Source organism: Lolium rigidum, chromosome 7 (genome assembly GCF_022539505.1).
Source record: "Lolium rigidum isolate FL_2022 chromosome 7, APGP_CSIRO_Lrig_0.1, whole genome shotgun sequence".
Classification (NCBI taxonomy): domain Eukaryota; kingdom Viridiplantae; phylum Streptophyta; class Magnoliopsida; order Poales; family Poaceae; genus Lolium; species Lolium rigidum.
The window spans coordinates 80248550-80261347 of NC_061514.1; the positions used below are offsets into that span (position 1 = coordinate 80248550).

General features: G+C 51.5%; 1 protein-coding gene across 1 annotated transcript; it reads right to left on the reverse strand.

Annotated features, from left to right (window-relative positions):
• Positions 1-30: 30 nt before the first annotated feature.
• Positions 31-3512, reverse strand: LOC124676501 (beta-glucosidase 16-like). The gene is made up of 11 exons (XM_047212547.1): positions 3378-3512; positions 3210-3276; positions 2297-2358; positions 2116-2191; positions 1949-2023; positions 1770-1854; positions 1282-1650; positions 888-1137; positions 699-801; positions 476-578; positions 31-355 (listed from the first exon to the last, which is right to left on the reverse strand). Exons 1-11 carry the CDS (start codon positions 3510-3512, stop codon positions 148-150), a joined length of 1533 nt encoding a protein of 510 aa, XP_047068503.1. The 3' UTR covers positions 31-147.
• Between the last annotated feature and the right edge of the window lie 9286 nt (positions 3513-12798).

Here is a 12798-nt window from a genome sequence, read left to right on the forward strand (position 1 = left end):
TATGTTTAAAAACCAATATTCAGTGGTAACGTCGGACATAACATTTGCAACATAAGCTTCTGTTTTCAACGATGTAATATGAATATGGGTAGCCAAGCATGTCAGGTACGCGGGTATCCATGGCAATGGCATTAGAAATTACAAGTATCAGATATCTGTACTCATATTTTCCATTGTGTTCACGGGCCCAGATCCCATGAGGAAGTTTTGGTACCACTTCGCGGACAACTTTGGAGTCCTCTTCTGCGTTTGGAAATCCACGTGGTACATCCCAAATCGCACGGTGAAACCGAAAGCCCACTCGAAGTTGTCCATGAGACTCCACACAAAGTAGCCGCGCACATTTGCTCCTCTCCTATATGCATGCCGACAAGTAAAATATTCTTAGAATTGTTGCAAGGTTTAGCTTGGATGTCTCTGCTAAAGTCTATGATGCGCACATGAAGAATATATATGCAATGTGTCTGCTTGTCACCTGACTGCTTCAGAGATACCCGAGAGATAGCCTTGCAGGTAGTTCACTCTTCCAACGTCATTGATCAAATCTCCCATACTGTTATTGCTGTACTGCGAGTAGCCTGAAAGAGGGACATGGGTATGATGACACATGATCAATGATAACATAAATATTTAATAGGAGGGAGTTGGAATCAATTCTACTGCAAGAATTGTAAAATTTTATTGTCCTTGCCACTAACCATTCTCGGTAACATAGACAGGTGTGTTCTCATATCTTAGATTAACATACTTGACAATCTTCTCCATGCCTTCCGGAACGTCATAAAAACCAATAAATGCAGTCTGAAAGGTTTATCACATCAAACATGTCACACAGAGGAAGGAGAATGTGACAAGAAAATTTGTATACGAGAGAAACAAGTTCTTACTGGTTTTCCAATTTTTACGCCGTCCCTTTCGCCTATAGCAAGGACCAGTGCATTCCCCTCATAAGTATTAAGGTCGCACGAAGACGAGATGCAATCCTTGGCGTAAATTGTAGTGTAATGGTTTACCCCGATAAAGTCCACCTTGTTTTGCAGTAACCTCTTCTCTGCCGCGGTGAACTTTGGTAAGTTAGATGATAGCACTTCATGCATTTCTTTGGGATACTCACCAAAGAATATCGGATCCAAAAACCTGCAGAAGGCAAAAAGAGACGCTAAAACAACCATAGTACATAGACATAGAGTACAGTTCCCTCCTCTTTTGCAGGTTAATTTGGTGAACTCGATGTGAACCATCTTCATAAGGTTGCATAAGGAGGTGAAAAAAATGACATACCAATGTATCTCAAAAGACAATGCACGTTGTGCCGCCAGAATATCCTCCGTTGCATTCGTAAGCGGCTCATAAAACTTCATCGCAATCACAATTCCTATCGAACCTCCTTGCTTTGCCTGGTAATTCTTCTTGTAGTTGTCGACGGCGGCGGCATGAGACATGATGATGTTGTGGGCCGCAACATAGGGTTCCCGGTGGGAGTTGCCGCTGTTGCAGGTCCCAAACGGCGCGGAGCAGTGGCTGGGAGGGTACATCCCCAGCATGTAGGCGAACTTGGTGAACAGGTTGGGCTCGTTGAACGTCGTCCAGAACTTGACCCGGTCACCGAAGGCCTGGAAGCACACGTCCGCGTAGTAGTCGAACTCCTCCCTACAAACACAAGTTTTTTTGGAGCAAAGGTAAACACCACTAGCTTGATCGAACCGTGGCTAGGCTAACTGTGAAGCAGAGCAAGCAGGGCATAGTATGTGAGTTTGTATATATCTTACCGGATTTCGGCTCCCAGCCAGCCATGACGGACCTCCAGCTCGTGCGGCAGATCAAAGTGCTGCAGCGTCACAAATGGCTCTATCCCTGTTCGACATTGTTGTTTTCTGAACACTTAGGATGATTGCTGCTAGATCTTCGCTGAAGATTATTATTAGGTGTGGCGTGTGAGACTGACTACCTTTCTGCAGCAGGGCAGCGATGAGGCGGTCATAGAAAGCTATTCCATCCGAGTTAACGTCTCCGTGCCGGCCTCCTACGAGGATTCAACGACATTTTGAGTGTCTAATAGGAACTGGACAGTGACTAATTAAACAGCAACAAAATTGTGCGCGTGTGTAGGCATACTTGGCAGGATTCTCGCCCACGAAATCGAGAATCTGTAGGAGTTGACGCCCAGATTGTGCATGATCTCCACATCTTCCTGTGTTCGGAGCAGTGTCAGTATTACATCGGAGCGATTAACAATCTAAGATGCACCATGGCAACTAGTACTACAGTAGTGATTCGGTGTTTGCTTATTCTGTACCATGTACCGGTGGTAGTGGTCAACCGCTACGTCCCCGTTCAGTCCATCCTTGATATCCCTAGCTGCAGCAAAGCAAACTTTAATAAGAGAAAAACAGAATTTAAACTCTTAAAAAATACATCACATCTGCATGTTCTTTTTTCAGAGAATTTAATTTGCAGGAGAACTGCGTGTGAGTATTGTTCGAAATGTTAGACCAGACTTTGGATCAACAGAATAAATGGTAGTACTGTACAATTATCGAGGATGCTTATGCAGTATACAAAGTATAAATCCACAAAGATTGAAGAGAATATTATACAGTGAAACAAAAGGATCAATTCGTTAACCTCTCCGAAGAATCGGAGAAAGAGATTGAGCTGAGTGAGAACAAAGCATTATACGATTATTAACATATATGGAAAAAACAGGTATATAGGCCAACCAAATACAAAATATCCCCTTGGCAAAAAAAAACAATACTCCAAAGCCCGAGGGTAATATACATTGCTTCTGCAGCCCCTGCGTAAACGACAACAAAAATAGTGCGGCCGGCCTCTGAATCTTTTTACTGGCCGCCTTAGGATCTCACTGCCCTTTAAAGTTTCTCGACGAAACCGAATCGTTCAAAGTTATTTTTTGGAATCATAGTAGTACCAGGACACGACTTATATCCCTATCCTGGCGATGATTCGCTGAGTTGACATTAACATAATCCAGCCGCGCATGCATGCACGATCAACATATATACATGGTAAATATACTTGCTAATAGCCTAATAGAGCACCATCCAGTCGAGCTCCGGTGAACCTGAATTGCTAGCAGCGACCGATCGAGGGAGGGAATTGTGCAGTTTCAGTTCAATCCTAAACACGTGCGTCTTCAGAGAAAGACAAGGAATATGCGAGGAAGTTTCGGGGGAGGGAAATCTTACAGCGTGCGTGGGTGAAGACATCCCAGTTGCTGAGGCCCTTGCCGTCCTCCAGGTACGCGCCCTCAATCTGGAACCAGAAATCACAGCTGAAGCCTGATGAACTCTGCACTGGAACTGAACGAACAGATAAAGGGAGACGACGCCAAGCTGAGCTCCACACCAACCAACCTGGTAAGCAGACGTGGCTGCGCCGAAGAGGAAGCCTGGCGGGAACTCGCCGCGGTCGAGCCCACGGGCGGACGGCGCGAGGCTAGCCAGCAGCGCCGCCAGCATGACCATGACCATGCCCGTCGCCGCGCCCATTCCTGTTCTGCTTCCCTGACTCGAGGTCGAGGCAACGGCAAGGAAGGGCAGACAGCTACAAAGCTAGCTAGCAACGTACGCCCGTTTCTTCTCGCTCGCCCGAGGCACGGCTTTACTTAAAGGAGGAAGCGCAAGGCGCCAAAGTGCTTGCTGTAGAGGGTCCGCTTAGAATTATTCGGTTTAATCTTGTTTTGGTGCTTGCTTGCAAAAGTATCACGCATTTCAAACAACTCTGGACGCGACGGTGTTGGCTCATAGCGTGTGCAGACTGTGGAGACCGGATGTTTGTGGTGCTTGCGACCTTGCGACCTTGCGTGATTTTTTTCTAAGAAGCGGCTTCTACTTAAAAAAAAACAGTTATTTCTCGGTCGACATTTTTTATTAATAGTCGTCGAGTCGTGCTCGTGCTATCAAGATCTCTCGCCTTTTTTACTGCACGTGTATATTCAGATGTTTAGAATTGACTTTGCTAGGAGTATTTTGTCCTTCACGAGAAATAAGTAAATAACAAAACCTTGCTACTGAACACTCTTTGAGCATAAACATCAGTTGTGGAGGTGGGGAGAGAGAGTAAGAGAGGTGAAAGGAGTGGGAGCCTCCGCATGCGCCTCTCGTCGGCGGCGATCTTCCGTACCTCCGCCGCCGCGGCCGTCCCACTAAGCCTCCGTAACGCGGCGGAGGGTGCGGATGTCTTCCCCAAGCGGATCGCGCAGGGGTTCAACCCCTCGGAGTTCCGGGCCATCCCGAGGAGATGCTCGGAGGGAGAGCTCGCTGGAGCTAGATCTCCACGACAAGCTGGTCCGGCGCTACTACCTGCTCTACATCATGCAAGCGACGCCGGAGGAGCGGATCCAGATGTGCGAGCCCATCGGCTGGCGCCCACCGCTTCCCCGAGATCTTCAGCGTCAGATCCGCTACCTGGAAGCGCGGGTCGCGGCTGGAGAGCGGGGAGATGGCATTCCACCGCCGTGATTACTCCGGCGGAGCCGCGCCGCCATGTTTCGCTCTCCGCTCAACATCTGGGAGAGGAAGCGGAACTCCACGAACTGTTCCATGGTGGGATCGGACCGCCTTTGGTCTCCGCTCCGACCGTGGGCACTGTTCATGGAGGGTCCGCCTCTGTTCCCCACCGAAGCGGGCCATGGCGATCAGAGAGGGTACAAGGGTTGAGATATCGATTTCCTCTCCTTCCCCTGTTCCCCATTCGATTCACCTCTGTCACTGTGCACACCTCCCCCTCCAAGCTCAATCCGCCCAGATCCGCGGCGGGTCGGAGGATTACTCTGGCGTCTGTGGTGACGGATGGCAGAGAGGAAGCACAGGGAGAGGAGATGTACTCGGAGGAGGAGCCTGGGGGAGGAACAGGGGGGAGTGTCAACCTCCGAGAGAGAACCAGTGTTCGACGAGGCTGGCGTTGGCGATTGGGGAAGACTTGGGCTGCGCTCGCCGCGAGGTCAAGCTCAACCTCTTCTCCAACTCCGGCAGCGGGCGAGCTTCGCATCGGCTCAATCGTCATCAATGCCTGGCGGACAGGGTCCTCGGCTTGCGGCGGAGCCTCGCGCGGAGGTGCTGGAGGTGAAGCCTGGTCCGAGAAGGTTCGCCAAGCTCTCCAAGCTGTTGGCAATGTCCAGCACATCGGGGGAGGGTTGCAAAGTGAAGGAAGAGTGCGAGGTTGCGTCAGTGACCCTGGACAAGCCTTGCGGTCAGAGGAAGAAGAAGACTGGGAGGCCGCGGAAGTCTCGAACAGCATTCGAGTTGGCTCAGGAGGAAGCTTACTTCAGTGCGCCCAGCATCTGGCAACCAGTGCAGAGTGCTCAGGGATTCAACAAGCTAGAGATTCAGTCAGTGAATGGGTTGATTCAATTCAGCTATCATACCAGATTCCTGGAGGAGATTGTACATCAGCTCCGACAGCCATCATCAGAGCTCTAGATGCTGAGGTTCAGGCTCCTGTTCCTTTGCATGTCCATGCTCAGAGTAGTCCTATGGTGGAGTTTGATCAAGCTTCTAGAAGGATGGAGAAGAGGGGTCAAAAAACATCGAGATTGGTGCTCTGGAGGGGTCCAGAGATCAGTGACACTCAGCAGGTGGGTGGTGGAGAATGCTCTGGTGGTGTGGAGGACTTTTTCCAACAACTTTGGCATATTCCATGGCATCCATCAACCCTTCCTCCCCGCAAAGCTACTATAAAAAAGGGAGCCTCCTCTTTTAGGGTTCCTCTTTTGGCCTCTTGGGTGGCGGCGGAGGTGATCTCTGGGGAGAGTCATTTTGGTGTGGAGATCTGTCCTGAAGATACTACAGTAAACATGGCTGGTAGAGGGGGTTACAAGTGTAGAGGTAGAGGTGGAGGTGGGAACATCCAGGATCAGTGGCAGCAGTAGCCAGGGCAGATGCAACCCCAACAGCAGCAGATGCCTATGGATTTCCCTCAACCAGGAGCTTTTGGTTATCCTCAACATCCTTTTGGGTTTGTCCCAAATCCCATGCCTCCTCCTTGGGCTTTTAATGGTTCATACCAGCAGTACCCTCCTAATACTGGCTTTGGTATGCAATCTAATCAGTGGTTGGCCTCCCAACAACCTGGTTTCCAACAGCCACCTCAACAACCCCCAGTGCAGCGACGAGCAACGACAGCGAGCAATCTCAGCAGCAACAACAACCTCAACGAGCAACAGCGGCTGCAGCTTCCTGTTTCGGTGGTGAGGGTCTGGGCAAGGCAAAGAACACAGACTAGAGGGAAGAAGAAAATTGGTGCTGTCCAACGAAGTCTCCTTACGCTAGCTCCTCCAATGCACTCCAGATGAGTTATACCAACACCATTTGTATGTGCTGTGGAGAGCCTGGACATCATCAAGCTGCTTGTGGGAGAACTCCTATGTGTTTCATCTGTAAAGCCACTTCTCATCTGGTGGATGAATGCCCAGTCAGGAAAAGGCCACACCAGCTAGCTAAGTATGTTGGAAGTGGAGCTCCAGGTCTGGGTTTCTATCATATTGAGATGCTGTTGACGTCAGAAACCCCCTGGCGGGCAGAGACGGGCAACACGGTAGAGCCGGGAACAACTAGGGCTGCGGCTGGCCCCAGTCCCTCAGAGCGACAGCCCGCAAAGCCTCCTGGTCGCACGCGCCGATGCCAACTGCAAGGGCGTGCCACCTGACCTATACCTGGTCAGGAAGGTGTGGATGATGCCTCGCTTAGTTTCCTGCGGGGCACACACGTAAACGTTAAATACGAGCCTCGATCGGCTCTCGGGTTATCCCGTGAATCGGCTCAAAGAGCCGATCCACCCATGATTCAGACGAGGTGTCCGAATATATGGTGGTCCTGCTTGATCAAGGTAAAGCTAATGAGATCTACGACGATTTAGGGTTTTCACCGCATAATCGGATCATCCTACTCACGATTGGGCCTCGCGCTCGCGCACGGTGACCGTAAGCCGATCCTAGACGGGGCCTAAAAACCAACACGAGGTTGATCCCCGGAACATCCTTTCTAGGGCTAGCAAACGCCACCATACACGCCGCTGGATCCTCCAACCCTTTGTAAGGCCTAACTATTGCGGATGTTAAACTAATCCTTGATGAAACAAGGAGCAACCGTAACGGATCAGATCTACTAAACTATGATCAAGCGGGGTGCCGCCCCTACACCTAAGATAGGTGTAAGGGCGGCTAGACATGCAAGGGTTGCACTACGAAAGCATGTAATATGAAGAACAATGCTAACCCTAACATGTCTAAGATAACTACGTTGCTCGCCATCAAAAAGGCTTCGATACGAGCAACGCATGAACAACGTGGGCAGGGCTTGTGCCGCCTAGATCGCAAGATGCGATCTAGGCAGCATGGTGCTTACCGGTAGAAACCCTCGAGACGAAGGAGTTGGCGATGCGCCGAGATTTGTTTGTGGTTGAACGTTGGTTGTTGTTTATTCCATAAACCCTAGGTACATATTTATAGTCCAGGGGACTTTCTAATGTGGGCGTGCACCAAACCGTGCACGAGTAAGATTCTAACTTCTAAACTAAGATGCGATCTAATACGTTACAGATACATGGGCAAACAAGCCCAACTTGGTATAAAAGGCCGATTCACGTATTCCTTCTATATATATTTCTTCAAGCCCATCTTGATCGCGGCCCACCTCTAACTTGGTCAAATTCTGGTGATAACACATGCCCCCTGGTTTTGGTAATGATAATTTCAAAACCACTCTTTTTTTTTTCTTCTCTGAGGGGTCATGTCATGGCAGAGCAGAACCGTCGCAGCATGCTTCATCATGACGACTTGCCTTCCCAACTTCTCTGCACGATTTGACAGTTTTGGTACCATGTCCTCGAAAACTGCTCGAAAATTCAATCCCCATCTCCTTTTATTTAACCGCATCGAACAGTTCTCCTCTTCACCTCTTCCGCATTAGCACTCCAAAAACCCCTCCTCTGCAACCATGTCTTCTTCCTCTTCCTCTTCTTCTCCATCGGATCTTTCCTACGTGTCCTCTCCCATCCGAGAGTCGACGCCCGAGTGGGGCACGCAGGCGGCGTACGATATCCTCGCCCCAACAGCGTGGGAAAAAGAGGACCACGACTCCTCCGTCTGGTCCGAGGATGACAAATCCTTGACCGACGGGGAGAGCGACCTCCGCTTCCTTGCTGACGGGGAATCGGAGGAGGAGAGCGATGACGATCGTTTCTCCCGGGCAGACTTCACCACCTCCGAGGAGGTGAAGGAGGAGGAAGAGGAGGAGGATGACGACGACAGCCTCCCCGACGAGCCGCCGGCCAAGCGCCATTGCCCCCGGCCGGGGAATCCGAGTGACTTCGACAGCCGACGGCGATGACGACGACGAGGAGGATGAGGACAACGAAGGTCCCGCCGGCGGCCGCCTGGAGCAGCGACGACGAGCCGGCCGGGAGCAGCGCCGACGGCGGCGATGAAGGCGATGACGAGGGCTGCAACAGCCCGTAGATAGGACCCCTAGCTAGGATCGATAGCGATGAGACGGGGCAATGTATCCCCTTAGCACTCCCTTTTGAGAGCAATCAGCTCTTCGGTGTAAGAAATCTGGTACATCAATGAAGAAATTCCCCAATTCGATTTTGCCGATTTCCTTTAGGATAATTTAGCCGATTGTCCTTCGTACTGATTCTGCCAATTGTCAATTTGGTCAATGCCCAGTGAGCCGACAGCAGCGCATCGGCCCCTCACAATAAATTTTGAGATAGATCCACCCGGACCCAAACTCCCGGTTAAACAAGGCCAAGCCATAATCGTGCAAACCTTAGGTCTTGTAAATGCAGATCCCACCGGAGGGCATGTTAAACTCAGCGGAAAAACTTCTGAAATAATGTCCAGTCTCCTTATTAACTTTAAATTTCAGACATTCTTCTGCCGCATCCTTCTCTTTTAGATCCTCTTTGCTTTCAGGAGAGCCCCAGGACTGGTGCCGGGTCAACTCAAACGTTGAGGCTGCCACCTCCGCAGAACAGGCATCACTTGTCCACAAATTCACTTGTGGTGGTCTGCAGTGACCTTTGCAATCCTGCTCTGTCTTCTAACAGCAACCATCTCTCACGGCAAATTGAAATGCAGAGCCGACCGATCTCAGCCAAATCGGCTCCTTATAGCAAAGGACCTTTCGTGGCAAGCTGCCCCCAGAGCCTCGGCCGGGGTGGAAACGATGATGAGGACCCGTAACTCGGGCAAACAGGCTCGGGCTCAACAATGTCCGAGAGCGTTACCGTGCGGGGCCGACCGGTTGATCACCTTTCATCCGTCGACGATCAATCCGGCAGGGCCGGTAAACTGGTGTTGAGTAGGTGTCTCCAACAGAGCCATGGGTCTGTCGCCGAATCAACTGGCACGCTGAAACTGACAATTTTGCAATATTAGTACCATTCTTCAGACAAATTGTGATGCAGAGCCAGCCGGTTCCAACAAAATCGGTTCTTTAAAGTGAGGAAATTTCAGGGCGAGCCGCCCCCCCCCGAGCTTCTTCAGTTCAATCCTTGCGCCTTGCTGATCAGATCGGCTCATCATCTTCGGCAGGCTGCAGCAACTTCCGGTGAGGATATCCTCACATTTCTGACGCCCTCCAGACTCTGGGCGCAACATCCCCTGGAAGTGACAGTTTACTGAGTAAAAACGTGACAGCCGATGGCTTCGTCATCGGCGGTTCTCCTGGTCTTAGAAGAGATATGCTCCCTTCGTTAGGCTCACCCCTACCCTGACTTGCACGTTTATGCTGCCCTTGCCGTTAGTCAGGGTCTTAGAAGATGTCACGTTCCTCGCTGCTAACGCCGCTGAACTTGAAGACTTGCCAATGGGAATTAGGGGTCCTTGAAGGGAAGACCCACTCCCTGCTCCATTGATTCTTAAGTCGATGTCTGCACATCGGCTATGCTCGAAATTTTTTGAATTTTCGGCCGATTTGTGTATCGGCCCCCATACTCCAATACCCATCATCAAAGGATGAGACGCTTCCACTGCATATCCTCGTGCTTTATCCACCTGGGTGCCCCCGGAGCCGATTCTGTCAAGAGAATTGATGGTATGCTTTGTGTATCGGCCCCCATACTCCAATACCCATCATCAAAGGATGAGACGCTTCCACTGCATATCCTCGTGCTTTATCCACCTGGGTGCCCCCCGGAGCCGATTCTGTCAAGAGAATTGATGGTATCGGCTCTGTTGGATAACATGTTGAACCCAGGCAGAATGGATGGTGAGGATAATTTTGGCCGATTGCTGGAATCGGCCTCCACATTTGCTTGCTCGGTGAAGGTTTTGTAAGTTCCCCTCACAAATCTTTTGGGGCCGATCACAAGGATCGGTCTCGCCACGTTTCTCCATCGACATTTGCTTTTGTTACACGGTTAGGCCGGTGGATAAAACCAGCCTAACCCCGTTCTTTGTCACGTCGATGCGCTCACGGTCGTCCAAATTGATACTCGAGAGCGGCTCTTGGCCCGATGTCTCCCAAATGTCCATGCCGGCTGTTGAAATCTCGACCGAATCATCCGCATGGACGACTTCTACTTCATCTCCATCCCACCGTATCGGGCATTGGTGCATCGTGGATGGAATGCAACGATTGGCGTGGATCCAATCTCTCCCTAGTAGGACAGCGTAGGTACTCTTGCTCGTCGACGATAAAGAACGTCGTAGGGACAGTTTTTCTTCCTACGGTCAGATCCACATTCAGAACACCTTGCGCGTCAGATGCTTGGCCGTTGAAATCGCTCAGTGTTACGTTGGTCTTGATCAGATCCGAGCTGGAGCGTCCCAGCCGACGTAGCATGGAGTATGGCATAATGTTGACTGCCGCTCCGGTGTCCACCAACATCTTGTTGACAGGCTGCCCATTGATGTAGCCTCGCAAGTACAGGGCCTTCGGATGCCCTGTAACTTCTTTCCTTTGGCTTCTCAAAGATGACCGGCCGTGGGCCGCAGTCTAATTGCGCCACAGGTGCTTCATATAATCTTGGAGCGCTAAACTCCGTTGGAAGAATGAAGACCATGTTTGTGCCAGCCGATGTATCATCATCGGCTTTCCTCTGCTTAGGGCGCCACTCTTTTCTTTGTGGCCGACCTTCTTCGTCCAGGGTTCGCCGAATTTTGGCGGCCAGATCAGGCCGTGCCTTCCTTAGCGTGTGCAGGTACAATCTTTCAGCTTCTTCCAACCCACGCAGACGCTGAACGCTTCGCTTTTGGGAACGGCTGAGCCCATCAGGGCACCACCTGGGCCGATGATATTTATCTTCTTCATCATCGTCCTCTAGTTCCTCGAGATCTTCCACCCGAGCGGACTCAGCATGCTTGTTCCGAGGTGGGAGAGGCCCTAGACGCTCGAACACGGACACGTTAGCGGCATCCTTCTTCCTTTGTTTGCATTCTGGGCAGTTCTCGATTGTTGGCAATCGGCTCATTCCTGAGTCCCAGCAATGTTTGAAGAACGGACAGTCCCAGTGCCTATCCATGTTATCCTGCCCCCTTGACCTTCCTTCGAGCGTGACGATTGTACCCGTCGTTGCTTCTATCATGTTGACGGTACCTCCCGACCTCTCGCATCGGACCGACAATTCCTTTCATCATCTACGTCGTAGTGCCGACGTCGGTCGTGCTGCTGCTCATATTTGTTGAGGAGGTGCTCGGAGAGTGGACGTTGATACCGCACGCTTCTTATTCCCTCCCCGTCGGTACCGCCCGTCATCATCTTGGGGCCGGTCGCGTGGATCGGCCTCCTCTTCATCCTTGCCACGGGAGTGGCTGCTTTCTGATTCATCTTTGCCATGGCGGCTTGCAAGCCCTGCCATGTTGACACCAAAGGAGAACTTTGGCTGGCCTATGGAGTGGCTGAGATCCACCATGTTGACGCCAGGCGACGGACTTGAGTCCCTACCGAGCTTGATATCGTGCGGCCGGGCCTTCTCAGAGGAGCCGATGAGTTCGGCTTCGAGGGTTGCCTTGATCTCGTCATGTTTCCTTTTGAGCTCCTCGGGCAGATCCTCGTACTTCAGCGACCTGGTGCGTTCTTCTGACGGGGCGGACAGATCCACTCCATCGAGTGCGCCTTCGGGTGTGAAACCCTTCCACCTGACGCCATGGGAGCGGGTTCGGTGGAAAGAGCCGATGAGTTCGGCTTCGAGGACCGCCTTGATTTCGTCATGCTTCTTCTTGAGCTCATCAGGCAGATCCTCGTACTTGACCGGAGTGCCTTCCGCCATCTCGGATGCAGACGGCGATGTGGTGGATGTCGAAGGTTGTCCCACCGAGCGTGCCAGAATGTGTTGACGTCAGAAACCCCCTGGCGGGCAGAGACGGGCAACACGGTAGAGCCGGGAACAACTAGGGCTGCGGCTGGCCCCAGTCCCTCAGAGCGACGGCCCGCAAAGCCTCCCGGTCGCACGCGCCGATGCCAACCGCAAGGGCGTGCCACCCGACCTATACCCGGTCGGGAAGGTGTGGATGATGCCTCGCTTAGTTTCCTGCAGGGGCACACACGTAAACGTTAAATACGAGCCTCGATCGGCTCTCGGGTTATCCTATGAATCGGCTCAAAGAGCCGATCCACCCATGATTCGGACGAGGTGTCCGAATATATGGTGGTCCTCGCTTGATCAAGGTAAAGCTAATGAGATCTACGACGATTTAGGGTTTTCACCGCATAATCGGATCATCCTACTCACGATTGGGCCTCGCGCTCGCGCACGGTGACCGTAAGCCGATCCTAGACAGGGCCTAAAAACCAACACGAGGTTGATCCCCGAACATCCTTTCTAGGGCTA

Bases quoted from the DNA above. Each gene is read 5' to 3' on its own strand.
- LOC124676501 (XM_047212547.1), bottom strand. From the start codon at position 3,512: ATGGGCGCGGCGACGGGCATGGTCATGGTCATGCTGGCGGCGCTGCTG. The intron at 2,192-2,296 runs GTACAGAATAAG...CTCCGAACACAG, and splicing joins ACCACTACCACCGGTACATG to GAAGATGTGGAGATCATGCA. The intron at 802-887 runs GTAAGAACTTGT...TAAACCTTTCAG, and splicing joins GCGTAAAAATTGGAAAACCA to ACTGCATTTATTGGTTTTTA.